Source organism: Orbicella franksi, chromosome 14, assembly GCF_964199315.1.
Source record: "Orbicella franksi chromosome 14, jaOrbFran1.1, whole genome shotgun sequence".
Taxonomy (NCBI): domain Eukaryota; kingdom Metazoa; phylum Cnidaria; class Anthozoa; order Scleractinia; family Merulinidae; genus Orbicella; species Orbicella franksi.
The window spans coordinates 2,888,370-2,909,030 of NC_138158.1; the positions used below are offsets into that span (position 1 = coordinate 2,888,370).

At 40.2% G+C, this 20,661-nt stretch overlaps 2 protein-coding genes across 2 annotated transcripts; both read left to right on the plus strand.

Moving 5' to 3' along the window:
* The first annotated feature begins 11,398 nt into the window (after positions 1-11,398).
* On the plus strand, positions 11,399-14,428 carry LOC145468710 (contactin-3-like). The gene is made up of 3 exons (XM_081452411.1): positions 11,399-12,662; positions 13,330-13,657; positions 14,112-14,428. The coding sequence occupies exons 1-3, from the start codon at positions 12,234-12,236 to the stop codon at positions 14,426-14,428; spliced, it is 1,074 nt and encodes a 357-aa protein (XP_081308537.1). The 5' UTR covers positions 11,399-12,233.
* Positions 14,429-14,677: 249 nt separating this feature from the next.
* LOC145468711 (uncharacterized) lies at positions 14,678-20,350 on the plus strand. Its single transcript, XM_081452412.1, has 9 exons — positions 14,678-14,744; positions 15,220-15,727; positions 15,972-15,975; positions 16,038-16,132; positions 16,450-16,612; positions 17,052-17,121; positions 18,311-18,570; positions 19,142-19,307; positions 19,698-20,350. Exons 1-9 carry the CDS (start codon positions 14,678-14,680, stop codon positions 19,859-19,861), a joined length of 1,497 nt encoding a protein of 498 aa, XP_081308538.1. The 3' UTR covers positions 19,862-20,350.
* The last annotated feature ends 311 nt before the right edge of the window (positions 20,351-20,661 follow it).

Below are 20,661 nucleotides of genomic sequence, written 5' to 3' on the forward strand. Positions count from 1 at the left end.
AAGGCCCTTAATGATTTCTTACAGATGCCTGAAATAAATTGGCAAACAGTAAACTTTTGAAGAGACAGAGGTAAAATGAGATAAAATGCAAATGGCACTTAACTTTAGAGTTCCCATGTGTTTCTAACCTTTGAATTATGTTTTACAAAAGTCGCATTGTGCTTAGAGTAACCTATTCTACATTTAATTTGTTACAACATAAAAATCTTTTCAAAAATGTAACCCCCCTTACCGTGCTAATTAACTGCCACTAGTGGGTCACGAATGGCTCCCTCGTAAATACATTTGACGAGTTGAATCTACTGAGAAAAAGAAACTACTTTTTATGGGATCTACTCAATGAAAGTTAAGTTTCTTGTTCACAACAGACCAAAATATAACCCAATCGCACGAAAAAGCTAACTTAATACAATGAACCCGAGAGAATGATACTTTCGACGTTAACACGAATGTTCAATATGAAAAGGTTTTATAAAGGAGTAGAATTGTACAAACCCTCCGTTTTGGGATAACATGCGTCAAAACAATATATTTGATATTTAAAATGTCAATTTTAGCTGCTTTGTTCATACGAAAACAGAGTGAAAAAGAAAACCAGCATGCTTCTGTTCTTGTTTTTCCTAAGATATTCCTGCTGGTAGTTACAATCGCTTTTGTTTTAGCTCAGGTTAAAAGATTCACTGATCTTTAACTTCATTAAGTGATTAAGATTATTTTACCTTCAAAGGGTCGTGCCCAACCAATATTCAAAGAAACGGACTATGTGGCTACATAAATATTTCCTTGTAATGGTAGGTACTCGTGCAATACCCGTTTCACGGTCTTTTTGTCATTATCATAACGATGGTTGTTTCGTCTGGTAAAGATTTAACCAGGACGTTTAGTCACTCGAGCACCTGCCCGTGCGAGAAATCGTAAATGCCCGAGGCTAAAATGTGTTGAAATAACGACAAGAACAAGACATACGTCTTTATACACACTTAAAAAAATATTTGAAGCGATATAAAATAGCGGTAGAATTGCAGTGAAACAAATCCAAGGGAGAAGTGTTTTGGATCTAGTTATCTGGAGTGATAAGCGTCAGTGGCCACAAAAATAAAAAGTGTAAATTAACTATAAACTGGAACACAAGTTTAAATTTGGATTAAAATTCTAAACTTCTTTTTTTGTGAAGCAATTTTGAAATAGAAGAAAATGTATAATATTGTTCAATAAAATTGTTTTAATATAGTTCGTGTTATGCGAATTGTTGTAACTGATAATGTGTTTGTTTCCTTTCAAGTTACTGCTGAATTTATTTTCAAAATGCGTTGCTCTTCACTACAATTCGTCATGTTTGCCAGGTGAACAACAACAAGACTGTAAACTTATTTCGCTTTGAATGTATCTAATGGTTAAAACCTTAAATAACTTGATACTTAGAGGAACTAGAATTGTTATACCGAAGAAGCTTAGAGCCAGAGTTGTATCCCTTGCAATTAATGTTTTTCAGGGATGGTACTGTAATGTAAAAATTGTAGAATCCTTTTACTCGTCTCACCGCAGACTGTTTTCGTTATTCCTATTACTGTTGTTGCTCTGATTCAATACACAACTTGTACTTAGCGATACGTAAATAGATAAATGCATCTAGTTAAAAAACAGGCTATATCAGAATATTTTTTGTCATTGTAATTTTTCACTAAAGGATCTCTATTCCTTTCGGATCTAAACCTAATTGCTACAGCTTAAATTATTCTTGAGTTCAGAAAGAATGAACAGTTTGTCCCACAGTGCAACGCAAGCTCCGAAAAACCTGACCTAGCTTAGTCTAAAAAGCCTAGTAAGGCGTACTTTGGCAAAGAAGAACTAATAGATCCCTTTGATTATTTTAAAATCCAGACTCAGTTCAGATGGGTGTTTTGACTGAAATTTGGAGTGGCCTTTCTGATGGTGAAGATGTTAATGAATTGAATTGTCTGCAAAGCTATCCAGAAAAGCCAGACAGTCAAATCCAAGCGGCGACGTTCGAATTTGTCGACAACCTGAACAGAAAATCTGGTATTCGTAGTCGTGCTTATTTCAGTTGTTCTATGAGTGGACATCACACATTCTCCATCAAATGCGATGATCTGTGCAGGTTCACAGTCAAAGTGGATGAAGATTTCTCCGAGAGTCTGGGCTATCGTGACGCTATTTACTCCCCTAGTTACCGAGAGTAAGTGCAATTTGGTTTGTTAGGAGTTATTCCTCACGTTCATCAGAAAGGCTAAGATGGCTGAATTAACGCATGCAGAAATGGATGCAAAATTCTGGGTGTACTTTCCAAACATTTAGGGTGGAGTAGTCTACTAGTTTTCACTTTTTGTCATTTTAGATCAAAATATGCATTTTCTGTACCCTCCTTTGGGACCAGACTCATTACGAAGTGTCGTAAAACCAAAATCAGAGCAATAACAATGTTTAACTCTCAACAGCAGAGGCCAATAAGAACTCAAAGTAAAGTCAGTTCACCGGGGCCAAGCGCGGGAAAACACTTTGTTTTTGACTTTGCGTTTGATTGGCTCAGCAGATGTCGTGAGAATTGTTTTAGAGTGTTGTGAAGCAAGCAAGAACAAAGCACTTCTAACTATTCTTTAGAATCTAAATTGAAAACGGCTCTAAATTCAAGGCCTGATCGATGTTTCCTCAGCCTAGGGTCGCTGTATCTGACGGAAGGAACGCTTTACTTCTTGGAAGTTCTACACGTTCAAAAGGAAGATGGAGGATACTTTGCTGTGGGTGTTACGCTACCCAACGGTACAGTAATCAGACCGATAACCACTGACCATCTGGTTATGTACGTTCCAGGTAAATGAAATCACGTCATACAACAAGGATTTATAGGCAGATTAACTTCGATTCGCTCAAATAAAAGCTTTAACTGATTTGTATATGAATAACATCATTCAGTCTTTAGACGTGCACACACTTCGTCCTATTGCATTTGATCTTCTGCCTAATTCTGGCATTTTCCTGCCCTCACTTCCGTTCCTAGCTATTCTTGTTTTTGCATTAAAGGATGGTTTGAATTCGGGGCTCAGCACACGTTAACAATTAAATTTGTTTCTGAAAATCGGAGCGTGCGGGTTGACTCTTGAGAGAAATTTTCCCCTCCGATATTTCTCCTAAGTCCTGATATGACGCGACGATGTTTCTCATTGGAATTCCTTTATATTTTATTACTAATGAAGATATGATTCTTCAGGCAGCTTCCAATACGTCATATGATGGTGACGCATGATGATGATGATGATGATGATGATACTTTCTTATTTTAAACTCGAGCAATTGGGGATTGTTAGGCCCCTAGCTAAAACAGTTAATGCGTCGAGTCAAAGAGAACTTAAAATCTAACTAAAAATACCTATGAATGTACATGTAACTAATTTAATTTACATTATAGATAAAAGAACGCTAATGCATAGTTTTACATAGCTTTCATATGTTTGACTGTGGATATAGATTGCCCCGGAGAGGCTCTTGGTATGGAAAGCGGTGCCATCTCTGACGCACAAATTAGTGCCTCTTCAAAATTTTCTGATTCTCTTGCCGCTAGTTGTGGCAGGCTACACTTGCAAGGGGGAGGATGCCATGGATCTTGGGCAGTTGCCGTCCATAACGCTAATCAATGGCTCCAGGTAGATTTTGTCAACCGGTACACTACAGTGACAGGTGTAGCAACTCAGGGGCGAACTGTACATAACCAGTGGGTGACGATGTATCGGCTGCAGTACGGCAACGATGGAGTTGAATTCCAGTACTACAAAGAACAAGGACAAACTGCAATCAAGGTGAACTCATGGCATTCGCTATGTTTCAGTTTCATATCGGTTGAGACGTTCTTCTAAAAGCAAAACTGCTTTCTTCATGAAATAAATTAACAGCCTTAACAGGCTTTGGCTGATTAATCAGACGGTCCGAGGTGATCCTCCACTCCGACCGAGTCCTTCCAAATCGTACCGAACTCGTCTTCAGTGAGTCCGTTCCCAGGGAGACATGCGAAGTTCGGAACTGTCTTTTGTCTACTACGAACGTCCTAATTTTGAATATAGTTTCTCAAACTCATTAATAATTCGGATATCTGATGTTAATTAGCATAGATTTTTACGATTATATTTCTCCGTTTTCTCATTAGTTTTAGTTTCGATTGAGAAGATATATCCAACACTCAAGACAGTGTTTGACTACATTTCCAAACACCTCGAAGTTCGTCAAAAATACTCCGCTGCGTGTCGTATTTTCAACTCTCTTCTCGTTGCTTGGAAATGTGGTCAAACACGGCCTTTCGTGTTTGATATATTACATGAATATCAAATCTTTCTCCGTTCATGAACCTGAAGACGTTTAGTACGGGGTGAGGATAATGCTCAGGAGTTAATTTTTTAGGTTTTTTTCTATAAGTCTGGTAATTCTCAATCTTACTTATTTAGGAATTTACTGGAAACACGGACCTAAACACCGTTGTGTCACATGACCTTAACCCACCAATCATGACACGTTATATCCGGTTTTTACCCGTGACTTGGCATAACCACATATCAATGCGGGTGGAGCTGTACGGTTGTCAAGGTAACGTAAGATGAGGTTCTACAAATCCGACATTCTATTTATTTTATTTGTTCTCAAATAAATGTAAACACATATTTATGCTTCTGCAGCTTCATTGGTTTTAGTGAGGTGGCAAGGTAGAGGTTGAGGTTTCAGCTTCCCTCGCTTGTTGATGCCGTTGTTGTAACTGTTACTGTTATCTGTACTGTCTTTCTTTCCCCTGTTTGGAGCACTGGTGATAGGGTGCAGGCGGAAACGTTCGTTAAAGAATTAAAATATATTTAGGGAAAATTTTTCGATCTACACCTTTCTAAAACTAACAGACATGACACACACCACGTGTAAGTTTCGTTATAAATTAATTTACTGTTACCAAGGTAAATTCTACTCAAATAAGCGAATATCTCTCTTACTTTCGACTCAATTCAGAATCACTCATTATAACTGATTCTTCTTTCAAAGAATTCGTTCGTACTTTGGCCGAGCCTGGTCCCTGGGGAGGCTGGAGCGAGTGTAGTGTCACGTGTGGTAATGGTCTTCAAAGTCGCTGGCGAGCCACTTGTACGGATCCACCAACTGGGATTTTCCAGGGACTGAACGCTACATTCAATCTCAAAGAGACAAAGCAATGCTCTATGAACCCTTGCCCCGGTAAACTATAAACGACTTTTACAATTTAGTGGTTGTTTCTTTTCAAATACAGGTGCAGATTATTTGGATAAAATTTAAGTGTTCCTTGAATACTCACTTCCTCCTCTTATTAGTGCGCGTCGCTAGATAATATCAGGAAAATGCCAAAGAATTACTGCTAAAGTGCTTTTTCCATAAAGAGCCGCTTTCACTTGAGTGTCAAAAGTAGTTTTCTACTTTTGATCATGACTTTTGGCTTTTAATTGTTTGTTTAGAATGCCTTCCCGAATGGTCACTGTTAAGGGATTCATGTTACAAGGTACATACTTCACCAAACACCTGGGATGTGGCTGTACAAAGATGCTTCGATTTAAATTCAAAACTCGTCGATATCACTAGCAGCGAAGAGAATGTTTTCGTCACGGATCTCGTGGCCGCTGCTGGCTTCGATCGCGCTTGGATAGGTTTGTCTGACAGACAACAAGAAAACCTATTTGTTTGGACGGATGGTTCTTATAGTGATTTTACAAACTGGAATATATTCGAGCCGAATGGAGCAACCAACGAAAACTGTGTGTTTATTGACAGAAATAATTCCGAATGGGCAGATGTAGGATGCAATGAGAGCTATAGTTCCATTTGCGAAAAATCAGGTTGGTTTAACGTTTCTAAGCTTCCATCTTTCATCATCAGCTATCCTTTAGACGCCAACTGGCACATAGGGCATCAACAGGACACCTCCATCTCTGTCGGTCCTTGGCAAGCCGTGCGACTTGCTCCCAGTTAAGGTTTAGGACCCGAAGTTCTGTCTCTGCAGTCCTCCTCCAATTCCCTCCCTTTTTATTGTTACCATGCATACCATTTTAAACATTATGTTTTAACATGTTCCTTGGTTTCTCGTATAGCTCATGACGATACAGCTCACTGTAGCAACACTTCTATTGGCATGGAAAGCGGAAGTATCACGGATCAGGCTATAACGTTTAATAACACACACAGTGACTATAGGGGGCGTAAGGGACGGCTTGGACATTCTCATACCACGTGGTGCGGTAATGACGCACAGAGAGGATACATGCAAATTGATCTTCAACATCTTTATCGCATTTGCGCAGTAGCTACCCAAGGAGGTGGAAATTCCTTTCTCACACAATATGTTTTACAGCTATCGTCAGGTTCTACGTGGGACTTTTACAGGGAGAACGGTATTCTGAAGGTATGGCTTTTTCGAACTGTTTAGAAATTTGAAGTGTAAAATAGACGAAAGGTCAATTCATTTTAGAAAGATTTGGTTATGTTCAGGGATTCGCAAAGTTTGTTCATAAGGACAAAGTGACTGAGTTAGAATCTGTACATTTTACATTTGCAAAATAAAAAAGTGATTAAGATATAGGCTGTATAATTTGCCACATATTGAACTAAAAAGGGGTAAGGATCTAAAAGAACCTGACAACTTCACCACCAAACCCCACGTAATCAGCCTTTTATTGGAGAGAATCTTCCAGATGGATACCCTCATACAGTCCAATATGTCTTTTTATTATATGACTAGCTCCGTGAGCGGGCAAAATGAATCAAATCCTGCGCTGTGATTGGCTACCCGAGCGGGCAAGATGGAGCTATCTTGCCCGCTCGGGACTACTCGCCGTGTCCCGCAAGAAAAATTTCCCCGAAAGCCATATAATAAATCCTTTATTGACCAAGCTTGTTCGGTCAAGATGGCTGGATATGGGCCTCGTTCTTTTTTTTGCGAGTTTATGGACCTCGACTCCGTCTCGGTCCATAAAACACGCAAAAAAAGAACTTGGCCAATATCCAGCCATCTTGACCTCACACTTGGTCAATAACCCATACCTCTCATGAGATACTCACTGAGGTTACAATTTATTATCTTACAGGTGTTTGATGGTAATGTCAACCCATACGAGGTGAAGAAGAATACTCTGAAACATGGAGTTGCATCATCAGTAATTCGCTTTTATTACCTGTCAGCACGGTATTATAACATCCTTCCATGCATTAGAACGGAGATTTATGGATTTCGAGAAATTGAGCCACGCGGTAAGTAAAGCGGAAATTAATATGAAAGAAATTAACGAATAGACAACCGGACAAGTAGAAAGACAAAAACAGACAGAGTGGTAAATTAATAAACAGTTTGACAGACAGACAGTCGGCGGACAGACAGACGGGAAGAGAGACCTTTAGCTTGACAAAAACTCAGTCAAACAGCCAGCCAGACTATCAGGCATTGAAATAAGGAGGCAGGCGGATAGATAGACTTACAGCAGAAAGGCAGAACGTACAGGGAGACAGGCAGGTAACAGCAAGACAGACAGTCAACCAGTCCGACAGCCAGCCAGACAAAAAGGCACACCGACAGTAAGGTCGGTAGACAAACAGACGGACAGACAAACAGTAGACATGGGAGCAGACAAGTGGCGAAACGGATAAACGTACAGTCAAATTGGACAAACACAGGAATGCCTTGGATAGAGAATCAGACAAATAGACACACAAAGAATCGCTTGTAAATGGGAAAAAAACTGATGAACCATCAAATGTAAAATTAACTGAAACCATGTCATCATGCATGATGACAGTGTAGAACAGTATTTTGATCGACTATCACTTTTCTTTAGAACCCTTACAACCGCCGACAGTCGTCAAGGTGTGGTTTGAAAAACGCAAGTCACTCAATGCCGCATGGTCTCCTATCCTTGCATACTACACATACGGGACTATTCAAGGATATCAGGTGCAACACTATGAGGAAGGCAGCCCCGAGCGGGCGAAGACTCTAAGAACAGTAAATACCTCAATTCATATTGACGGCTTGAAGGAGTATACCAGCTATTGTATCTTAGTCTCAGCATTTAATGAACACGGCATCGGGAAAGGCGCCAATAATTCAAAATGCAATAAAACAGATGAAGGAGGTGAGCAGAAAATAACTTTCTGACACTTATGACGTGCCAATTAAGATTGTTTGAATGAAGGCTATATCAGGTTGAATTACACCATTTTCTTCTCCATGTTGTGGAGCCAAATATTTAGAAATTATGCATGTTTTTAAGAAAGCTTAGTTTTGGCAAGCCAAGGTTAATTCACATATTCGGAACACCCGGTGCTTGAGCACCTCTTCCCTTTGAATTCGAAAAGTTTAATTCTAGAACCTTGTGTTCGGATGTTCACCTGTGTACCGAATCTTCCTACATGGTGAGCGAAGAACCTAAATAAATGTAACCTCTTGTCACGGTCTTAATAATAATCCAACCTGGTTACTGCTGTCACCTTTTTGTCCCGGAGAAAAAAAAGCCCGGTCCGATTCCTTTAGCTCTTATAGCCACGTAATTTGTCGATTAATGACTTGAGAAGCACTTAATAATATGCTGTCTAACAGACGACCACTCCGTTAAGGAAACCAAGAACAGGGCTTGGCTACTGTAGCTAGCGCGATTTTACGTGAAATAACGTGTATTTTAGCGTAAACATTGCATTCTACTTTTTAGTCCCAACCGCTCCTCCAAACGTGACTGCGTACAACACAAGTAGTTCTTCATTTCGAGTCGACTGGTTACCACTAACACAGGGGTTTGTCCCCGGAGTGTTGACGGGGTATAGAGTCAGATACCGTCAGCCCCCAAATATATTTACTGGGGACGTTTTTGTAAACATTGATCAGCCGACGTCGTGGGAGTATCGAGGTTTGGACGCACAAACACAGTACTGTGTGCAAGTGTTGGGTGAAACCAAACATGGTAGTGGACCAGAATGTTACGATGGATGTGTGAATGTAACCACGGATGTAGGAGGTAAGAAATGTTCGTCAAACTCTTATAGAAATAATTATTCATTGAGTAAAATGATCCATGTCATAGGCTTAGTCTTGAAACCTAATGACTTAAATACTTTGTTAAGGACACTAGACAAAGGTCAATTTTGATTAGTTAATAATTGTCTCTTTATCTTAGTTACGAACGTAGTTACAATGTTTACTTCTCTTTTATTAGTTTTGTAATCGGACCTTTAAGCGTCACCACGCGCATATAAAAGCTGAGTTAGCGTCCCTTTAAAGTAGTTTTCCTTTCCATCTCGCGTGGTCTTGTCAACCTTGAACTCTTGATGTTTTTTGATTTCCTAACCCTTGGCTCAAGCGCGACCGATATGTGAGTACATTTGTCATTTTGATTAGGTTACGTTTTTTATAGCTATGGGCGAAGGAATACAAAGAAGATTTGTACAATGTTAATTGATTTATAATCGTCTAAATTAGAAAGTGTTCTGAACGTTACTACAGTGAACGCCCACCTTTTAGGCTCGAAAGCATTGAGCTGTTAATTAGTTCCTTTTGTTGTGTACTTCTGTATCGAATCTTATTTAGTATCTTAACGTAGTATTTACTCTGGCTATTTTTGATGTATTGTTATTCAATTTCGTTACGTTATCCATTCCAAATCGTTAGTTTGTCTCGTGTAAGTTTTGACTATTTGTTACGCAACTTTTCCGCTAAATTCATAGAAATTCGTTACATATTGTTATTTCAGTTTACGATCGTTTATGTTGATGCAATAAATCGCCGATAACCGTCAACTTTGGTTTTCCGTGGTTTACTTGTCTACCTTTGAAGGCGACCTGTAAAGTAGTCCCACCCACTAGTTTGTCGCGACACGCCTAGAGCTCATTTTGTTTCGTCTCGTTTGGAATTTGCCAGTCGCTGCAGACGTTACATACTTTGAAGCAACACTGTACTCCTAAATGCATGGCAGAATTTTTTATACAGGAAACAAAAGCACTTTGAACAGACCTAGGGTAACGAGAACTAACACGAGAAGAAAAATTATAATCAAGCTGAACCTCTCACACTAGTATCCGACAGTGTAAACTGTGTGCAAGTATGACTGGACAGCGATCCACCAATAGACGGATTCGGCTAACGTATTACATCCCTGTTGGCATCCAATTCAGATCATATGATGATTCATTTGGGAGGTTACAATTGTCCTATTTGTACATGCTCCCATACAATCAGTTGCGTGTGACAAATTGCAGTTGTAACCTCCCAAATGAATCATCACGCGGTCTGCATTGGGTGATAACAAGACTGTAGACAGGTAAGCCGAATCCCTCCATTACAGCCAACTAACGTGCCACATAAAAGGAAGCCTAATCCGTAGACTAGGATACAAAGTTTCCCAGTCATAGTATAAAACAATATTTAGTACAAGAGCAACTAAACCATCTCGTTAACTATTTTAACAGCTCCTTCCATGCCACCCCCCAACATAACGGCCCAAAACACAAGTTCCACGTCATTAGAAATCACATGGCAAACTGTCCCAGAGGAGTTTGCAAAAGCACCGATACTTGGTTTTAAACTCTCCTACAGAAAATCGGACGAATCCAACACTACTACGGTTGACTTGTGTCCAGATGAACGTCGATTTTCTCTGCACAATTTGACGATATTTACAATTTACTGCATCCAGTTGTCTGCGTTCACAAGAAATGGGAATGGCAACATGAGCGACTGCGTGTTGGGTTTAACTGACGAAGATGGTGCGTCACCGCTGACATTTAGAAATTTGCGTTAAAAGTTTTTAACGCGTCTTAGAGTGGTTTTCAATTGAATGTCATAAAGCCAAAACCAAACCAATTACTCATCAAGTAGACTACAATCTCATACCGTAGTAAAACCAAAACCACGACGTACACTCAAATTAAAACCGCTCTAACATTAAAAGTAACCCCAATACAGTTCATCATTGGACGAGAATGTTGGTGAATAAACGAAGGAAAGATAGATAAGAGAGGGAGGACAGAGGGAGGGAGGAATGGAATAATGGATGACTGGATGGATGAAGAAATGTAATATATAGATTTAGCCAAGCCTAAAAGCGGAGCTTCGCAGATATTTATTATGTTGTTAATAATATACAATTATTAGATGAGGTTTTTATGATGTCCAGAATAATCAAGGTCGAAGTAGGGGTTATCAGCCGAACCCGAAGGCTGAGGCTGATAATCCTTACCGAGATCTTGATTATTTTAATTATTATACATTGAACTCGCTATCTCTTTTCTGATTGGCCGAAAGCGTACAGTGAATTTTCGAAATCAGCGCCTGTGACGTCATCTAGCTGCAGATTATACAATAATCATGTCAAGGACACTCAAGGTCACGTCATGCATGCCCGCGGTACATGATTTCTAAGAAGGGTAATCATGTCAAGTTCGCGCGCTTTGTGTTGCTTGCCGTCAGTGAAGAAGCAAAAACATGACTTCCATTTCTGTTCGTTCAATGTACCATAAAACAATTATTAGATTCGGTTTTTGTGATATCCGGAATAATCCAACATCCAAGGCAAACTTGGGACAATTTTGTAGTTGCAGCCCAAAGTTGCATTTCATCTACGTTGGAATACATTGTAATGCAAATGAGAAAAAGAGCTAAACTTGAAATTAAAATAGATTCCGAGCAGTCTCTCTTTTCCTCGAAAATCCGTGGGGAAGAACGCAAAACAAGTAAGCGTGCGAGCGTGACTGTTAGCGATGTGAGTGCAGGCGCAGGACTACGTGATTACGTGAAGATGCAACAACAAATTATTGGATTCGCGCTAGCACAGCGGATTTCTGCAACGAAGTTTCGAAGAGAGTGTTTGCCAACTACAGGCCATTGATTTACGTCACTGTACACTGACCATAGAAAAAGTTCATACAAGACCACGCACACGAGGAATGCTTAGAATACTAAAACACTCTCTTCGAAACTTCGTTGCAGAAATCCGCTGTGCCACCGCAAAATTTGTTGTTGCATCTTCAGTTGCAAAGTTCAAAATACGTTCTTGTTGATTGACATTGTTTTAAAAACGACAAGTATAGGAGAGCGAAAAAACGTTGAGGCACAATGACATCACATTTCTTTTGAAAATGATTTCTTATCATTACTGACTTCCTTAATATAATAACGGGGCATTTTCGTAGATTAATTGGTGATACAGAGCTTGTATCATATTGATCATATTGATTTGATAATGCTTTGTGTAATTTTCTCATTAGTTCCAACAAGTCCTCCAGCAAACCTTACATCTTACAACACCAGCTCCACATCGATTAGGGTGTCATGGGATCCAGTCCCCAAGCCATTTAGACAAGGTTTCATCCTAGGCTACCGTGTTTACCTAATAGGAACCCACGGCCAGCCGGAACAAAATCTCAGAAGAAGAAAACGCACTTCCACGCCGACCGGAAACGAAATATTCATGGACACAGCAAATCTCACAACGGAATTCCAAGGCCTTGAAAAATATTCCAATTACTGTGTGCAAGCTGTCGCTTACACGCGGGTCGGAGAAAGTAACAGAACAAATGTTACGTGCGCGTTTACAGACGAAGACGGTGAGTACTCTCAGGATTACTCTTTGATTCCATTCAGGTCGCTTCAAACTGTCGCCCATGAATGGGTCACCTCGAAACAATCTGACTGATTGTTTCCATCAGTGCGAAAAGCATGCCAAAGAGAAGGTTATCGTTTTCCAAGTAAGCTACCACTCTGTGTCCTGATGAACTTAGGTGTTTAGGAATGTCAATTCATCGACTATTGGGGTAGATTGAGCACATCTCGGCATCAGTCACACGCGACATGCGCAAGGCTACCTTCAACCCCGGAAAACAACTATGAGAAAACACATTAGCGGATTGTTAAGGTGACCTGACCCTGAATTCGACGTGCTTAGAGGTAACCCACCAATACACAACAACCCATCCAAAGGGAGAAGAATCCCCCCTTATTAGTTAATAGCTGGAAGAATCAGAGGTAAGCCAGGGCAACCACCATCTATCTGGTTCCTCTCATACTCAAGATTACGACGAGAAGTTTACTTTACTTTAAGGAGCTACGTCACGATCGCTGTATCTTGAAAACATTAACATAAATATTTCAAGTTCATAGTTTGTAACCGTGTTAACCTTCTCCATCTTTAACCATCTATGCTCTTTTATGGTTTATTATTATCTCATTGGTGTTTTTCTAAATTATAGTAAACTACTATTTTAAGGTTTCCTCCGATGTAAAGGTAATTTTGTGCGTGGCCAAAATAGCTCAATAACGTGACTTAGTTCCTTTAAAAGAGCATTGCACTATTTGTTTTTTCAGTCCCAAGCAAAGCACCAAAAAACCTCACGGGACACAACACCAGCTCAATAAGCCTCCTTATCAAATGGAGTACAATTCCACAGGAGTACATCCACGGAATACTATTAGGTTACAAGATATTTTACGCCAGAACAAGTGGATTCAATATCCCTTACGAACCACTCATTGTGTCACGAGAAACCCTGACGAAAGAACTGACTGGTTTGTGGAAAAATACCGAGTACTGTGTTCGAGTTGCTGGCTTTACCAGGCGAGGAAATGGTAACTTGACTGACTGCTTGAACATAGCTACTGATAAGGATTGTAAGTACAGTTATCTTGACGTTTCTCAATTTTTATCACATGTTATGGAAGATGCTACAAGCGAAAGGGCTGGAACGCACGTTCTGTGATGTCACACCCTATTGATGTCATGGCGGTTCATACATGCAATGGTGTGTTCAGGCCGTTTTTACAAGTTGTTGCTTCGAGGTAACCTGACTAGCTTCTTTTCAGGAGTAGTAGAGCAAAAAGTCTGGTCACTCAATGTCTGAAATTTAATTTACCTCTTTTACTCCCAAATAAAACATCTGAACACGATCTCTACCAAAAAACAATATTGTGCAATAAGTTTTTTGGAATTCCATTGAATATATTATTTTATCCACAGCTCCATGTACACATGAAAGTAAGACTATTATAAACAAAATGTCTTAGGTCTAGACCAATCAAATTTCCTTAGTTTTGTGCTCCATAGCGTCCTTTTCAATCTTTCCAGTTCAAAGCGCGGCTCCTCGTCCTGTCACCGCCTCATTTCACGAAAGTCCACACAAGATAACTTTCTCATGGCAGCCTCTCACCCAAAGTGAGCTCAATGGACAGTTGCTTGGTTACAAAGTTGAATATCAGATAGTTGCTGTAGGAGGAGTGCCAGTGACTAATTCGGAGTTGTTGACAGAGATTGTATCACCGGAAGAAAATGCTTTCCTTCTCATCAACCAATCTGTTTACACTTCTTTCCGATTTAAAGTAGCAGCAGTAACCACAGCAGGCCAAGGAAACTTTAGCGAAGAAGTCACTGGAGGTATCTATTAGCAGTCTTACCAACTGCGGATACATTAAAACAACACCTGGAAATTTGTATTTTTTGCATTTCGCATTCAAGAAAATCCTTAGTAATAACAATCATCATTTGTTTCCATAGGCCTTGAAACCCCATTGGGGGAGTGGTCAATTGAGTTTATTACATTGGTATTACTATTATTTTTGTTTATAAGTAAAAATCTAAAGGTAAAAATTTCAGGGGAGTCCCTTCAGGGAGCTTACAAAGCATCTCTGCTATCAATGGGAGCCCTGAAGCTACCACCTATCATTGTAGATGGATACAAGTGTGACATGGGTTTTTCTTGGGGTGGGAGAATGGGAGCGGGGATCGTTCCCTGAGAAGCTAGGGGTAGTTTAATAGGGGTGGCGAATGGTAAATGCGAGACTTTGCGACACGAGGAGATTAGCGTTTTTCATTTTGCGAGCCCGAGAAATTTTGATTTTTTCAATCGCGAGACTGGGACTTTAAAGTGTTTTGAATGCGAACTCAAGACGTTCAGGTTCTAAGATGTTGTGACGTCATTTAATTTTACTAAAAAAAAAAAATAAACAAATCGGTACTTCGCGACTTTCTTAGCCTTGAAAAAAATCGAGACCGCGAGACAACCTTGTGAGAAAAAACGAGACTGCGAGACGCACAAAACGGCTAAAAAACAAGACTGCGAGACCCGTGAAATTCGGCGAAAATTTTGCGAGACACATGGTTTTTGAAGGACCATTCGCCACCCCTTTTAATCACAGTTAGAGATCATGTAATATTTTGGAGTTTTTTTAAATTGTAGAAACTTGTCGTTGCGAGAAAACAGTTGCGACTTCGTTAACACCAAGTCCGTTGGATAAAGATGGTGTGTTATCTGGTATAATATCTGATGTGATTAAAGAATCATGTGGAAAATGCCAAGAGCACGGTGAAACTGAGCTTGTCTTTGAACAGTCTTCAGAGCAAGGCGATACAGAGCCAGATCTTAACTTTCCTGTTACAGCCTCATCCGTCCGTGGCAGCCAGTATAGTAAATACCTGCCTGTCTTAGAAGTGCCAGGGATGCTGGTAATCGAAAGGCACGAGGAGTTTCAGAGTGAGGTGTATCAGAGGGTTGTGACGTCGTCAATCTTCGACAACTGGCCAATATTCGTACTCGCCATCTTGACTATGATGCTTGCCGGGATACTTATTTGGATTTTGGTATGCTTGGATCGAAATTATGTTGGAGATCGAAGTGCTCATAATTATACATTAAAGAGCCTCCTAGACAACACCAAGCAAGTACAAGGGTGGTCTCCCCTTGATTTGTGGGATTGAGATCACGATCGATAATCTCTGGCTGGTTCTTATGGCATAATTACCATGATGGCTAAGCCAATGGAAAGTTTTCAATTGGATTATCCAATGATTTAGTTTTCAATAATATTTAATAGTTGAAATTTTTTAGCGAATACGCTGAGCAGTAGAGAAGTAGATGATAGTGATTACATAATTATAAACAAGTCTAGACGTCGGCGGTCTGTTTCGTACTCATTTATCTTTTACCACAAGTGCAGTATTTTCATGAAGCAACGTTTCAAAGCAATTATATTCCAACACATTTCTTGTATTTTGTAGGATTCACCGATTAACCATGATGACTTTCCTCGATCGTTCATTAAAGGCGCAGGAGAGGGTTTCTGGTGGTCCTTTATTACCATGACAACTGTCGGGTAAGTCGCACGAGTTCAAGATACTTATGACTGTTTGCATTCTAAATTGGTGTGATAGCGATTATAGTTCAGTCTGTGAGTTGAGTCTTGATCTAATTGACGCGAGATTTCTGGCTCCATCACGCTTAGTCTTTCATTTTATGTTCCCACCTCTGCATTCGTTATTGTTGTCATCAAATAATTTGATCTTTTCCGATCAGAACTTCAGATAACGACGCTCAATCACTAAGCCAACAAAAACAAAAATATAAAAGAAGAAAAAATGGAGATATTCGCATTGTAATAGTTTTCTTTCTTTTTCTTCTTTCCCTTTTCAGGTACGGAGACCGCTGTCCAAAGGGCGTCTTAGCCAGAGTGTTCGCGGTTGTGTGGTTTATTGTTGGGTTTATTATTTACACATTTTTTGGAGCAGCAGTAGCAGCCATAATGACGGTGACTGTTGTCAATGGAGGTCCAACTTTAAAGCAGAGAGAAAATAAGGTACGAATAGTGGTTATGGTTACAATGCAAGTCTGATTGATACTCAACGATTTGAGAGGCGTATTAGCTTAATTAAGGGGCTTAGTCATGGTATTTTGAGTTATTTAAAGCACGCACAAAATAACCTTTAATAACCTGAAAATAATGGTTTACTAAGATAGAAAAATACTATAGAAGTAATAATAAATCGCAAAGGAACAAGGATGGTCAAGGTTGGAGAAGATTGACACGGATTGCAAACGACAAACTTGAAAAATTTTGGCCTGACTTTTCAAGATTCGCAAACCGTTACGTAGCTCCTTTAATGTGACAGTGTGCTAGACTCTAGCTCAATCGCGCGAATGTTCTTGTTCTTATGTTCTTTGAAAGGACGCTGCTTTCACAATGCTCTTCTGGATTATAAGATTATTAATGAAATGTTTTCGTTTGCTTTCTTTAGATATCAGCTGTCACTAACTCAACTGAATACAACATCGCAGTAAAGAGCCTAAATGGGAAGTGGGAGATTGGTAAGATACTCATGATTAAACATCCAACAGCACACCACAAGCATTGAAAGGCCGTGCAATAAGCTCTATATGAGCTCTTTATAAGCTCTAGAAAAGCTCAAACAGAGCTCGCTGAGATCTCCTGCCATTGAATGTTTTATAATAGCAGACAATTAACTATAGACAAATCAGTACAAATGTAATATAACCGACAAATGATAAACATATATCTAACCGAATTCGCAAAAACATGCCCGCATTGACTCAGAGACAGTCCCAGCGGTCAGAAGTCCTCTGACCACCCCCCTGGCCAGGAGATTGGCCCCTCACGCATGCACGTGGCATGGACCACTCCAGCTGGGTGCCATGTCAACACAGCAGCCTCAAACAAGGTCAAACAACTGACTAAAATACCCAGAAACACAGCCAATATCAAGCTTATTTAACACTGAAAACTCAAGGTCTAGCTAGTTGGGGGTGTCAGTACAAGACACCCTCCCCTCCCCCTGCTTTTGACAGCTGGCCGCCAGCACGCCACCAGCAGATAGGCCAGTCATTGGGCCATGTGCCCAGCCTGGCCTTAACGGAGCCCCCCCCCCCCCCCCCTGGGTTTAAGGTCGCTGGCTTAGCCTGATTGGCCCGAATCCAGGCGAAAACCTAGGGGGCATGTTTTTGCGGATTCGCTCAGATATATCTGACCGTATTCGAAAAAAAGTACTGCAGATGACTCAAAGACAGTTCCAGCGGCCAGAAGTGATCTGACCACCCCCCTGGCTAGGAGATTGGCCCGTCACCCATGCACGAGGCATGGAACTCTCCAGCAGTGTGTCATGTCGACGCAGAACGCTCAAACAGGGTTCAACAACTGAGCAAAAAACCCAGAAACACAGTCAATATCAAGGTTATTTGGCACTGAAAACTCAAAGTCTAACTAAGCGGAGGTGTCAGTACAAGACACCTTACCATCCCCCCTGCTTTTGACAGCTTGCCACAAGCAAACCACCAGCAGATAGGCCAGTGCCTGGGCCATGTCTTCAGCCCGGCCTGGACGGAGCCCCCCAAGGTTTACAGTCGCTGATTAGGCCTGGATACGGGCTTCGCCCGAATCCAGGCGAAATCCTAGCGGCCATGTTTTTGCGAAATCGCTTAGATATATACACATATCAATTAACTCGTTAATTTCAGTTTTTCTTCACATTAATTTATTTAGGGAAGAGTTATGACACCGCAGAGGAACTAGTGGATGCCTTAAAATCCGGTGAAACGGACGCCATTTTTGTTGACATGTATCTGCCGTCAAAGCGTTCAGACCTATTTAATGGCACATGGTTCGAAGTAGCACAGTTTGTCGAAGTTGATATTTCACACGGGATTGTTCTTCGAGGAGAAGCCATGAAAATGCACAAAGCTTTGGAAGATTTTATTACGCAGAACAACGTGCAATCGAATTATCTTTCATCCGGAGATAAGGTGTGAAGATTAACTGTTCTTATTGTTAATATCTGTATTAAAATGTGCCTGCAAAACTCTTTTTTCGGTTGGGTCCTATATACCTGTTGTTAAAAATAGATGTTGAATGCTAATAGTGGTCAATGCGCTTAGCTACAACTATTGCTAGTTCGCAGAGGGCATGCCACTTAAACTGAGAGAAAGACTTATTTCAGATAAACACAATAGGCCTAAAAATCTCACCTGGCGGAAGGCAGACCAGTTTGCTAATACAAGCATCACCGAGGAGTTGAGCTAGGGTCTACCGAGAAACAACTCCAGCCTAGCTATTAGAGCAGGACTTGAACCCGAGACCTCTGGATCTTAAGTCCGGCGCCCTAGCCACTCGGCCCTGCTGCCTATCTTTCCATTTTGACATTGACGACTATTTTAAGGTTGATCTTGCTGTATTCATTTTGCCAGTCAAGCTAGCCCCACCTCAGCTGAACCAATAAAAGTTCTTTTCAGCTTAAGAAAAGTTAAATTCCAGTTACCAATGACTGACCCAGACGGACAACGACATTACTCACTCTTGTTATATTAATCTATACAGGGCACGGCACCAGTTCACTCGCAGGAAGCCACTTTCTTTGAGATTAGCAGCCCTCATTTCACGGTGACGTTGATTGTTGTTGGTTCTCTACTTTGTTGTGCAATTGTTTGTGGGCTCACCTATGAGATTTTGCGTCGAATGAAAGAAAAAAAGCAAGGAAGGCTAGGTAGGGATAATTTTCCTTTAAAGAAACGATCATTATTTTTTTAGTAAATAAGTGATCTGAAGAATGTATCATTTGTCTGAATAAACAGAACAATCCAGGCATTATTTTGTTACATATACCGCATGTATATATTATATTATGTTATGTTATGTTATGTTATGTTACGTTACGTTACGCTCTATTATATTATATTTCATTGTTTCAAAAGTGATTCATATTGTCGCTAAACAATTAGACAAAAATTACAACGAAACTAAGCGAGCTGTTTTCTACAAGCTTTACTGATTCATAGTATCACAAGCTGATGTTATCATGCTTACTTTATTGCTGCTTTATGATTAATAAAACATGCAATTTACAATTAATGTCTAGTTTGGTAATTGTTTCTAGATTTCGTAAAGAGAGACAAAGATGCTTTAACTAAAGAGCTACGCGAAGTGGTGGAAATGTTTCGACAATCGTTTATGGCTAGGATGACAACAATGAAGAGGAAACACAAAAAAGAACTTCAGCTTGTTAAGCCACTGGATAAAGTCATCACTACCCGCCTCTGAACGATTTTGCCGTCGATAATTCCGAAGAGAAGGGCCATTGCTAGCAAATTCTTGCAGGATCACTCCAATAGTTTCTGATTGCCTTATCAAACAATTCAGCGGTAGTTGCTTGCGAGTATGCGCACATCACCATGGTGTCGTAAGGATATCTCACGCTGCCTAGCAACGTGACGGACAAAAACTGCGGGCTTAAACGATTATTGTCCAGCAACAGTTTCTTGTTCCGGCTCACAAGACAGATCTGACTTCACGCAAACATAGATACGTTCTTCACGGAACTCTGATTGAAAACCATCCTACCATATACATGTAATTATGTTATACCAAAAAGAACGGAAACTGTTTTGGCTTGTCAGATAATCTTTCGTTGTTACCTACTCATAACTGCTTAGTTAAATAATGCGATCCTGCTGTATCGGTTCTTGTCATATCGGTGTCTCGAAACGACTTTCACGTAGTACTGATCAGCCTTGCAGTCAATTGTTTGTCATTATATCTTTTTTGCTGAGATGTCTTGTAAATCCTACGTTAGCAGCGTTTTTCGTATGCGGTCCCCTGCAGTTTCTGGTTTCTCATTTAAATATTGCGCACGTTCTGAAAATCGCGCAATTTTGCTAGAATTACGTAACTCCGAAAACAAAGCATTGAAGAGCCTTCTGTTGACATTGTATTTCGATGCAGGGTGGAAAGATCCAGAATTGGCCAGGTTTTAAAAATAATAGTATCAATGAACTTTTTTCTAAGTCAGTATTTGTCACTTCTTATTTCACTAGATTTTAGTGTCGATCTTCATTCGTTTT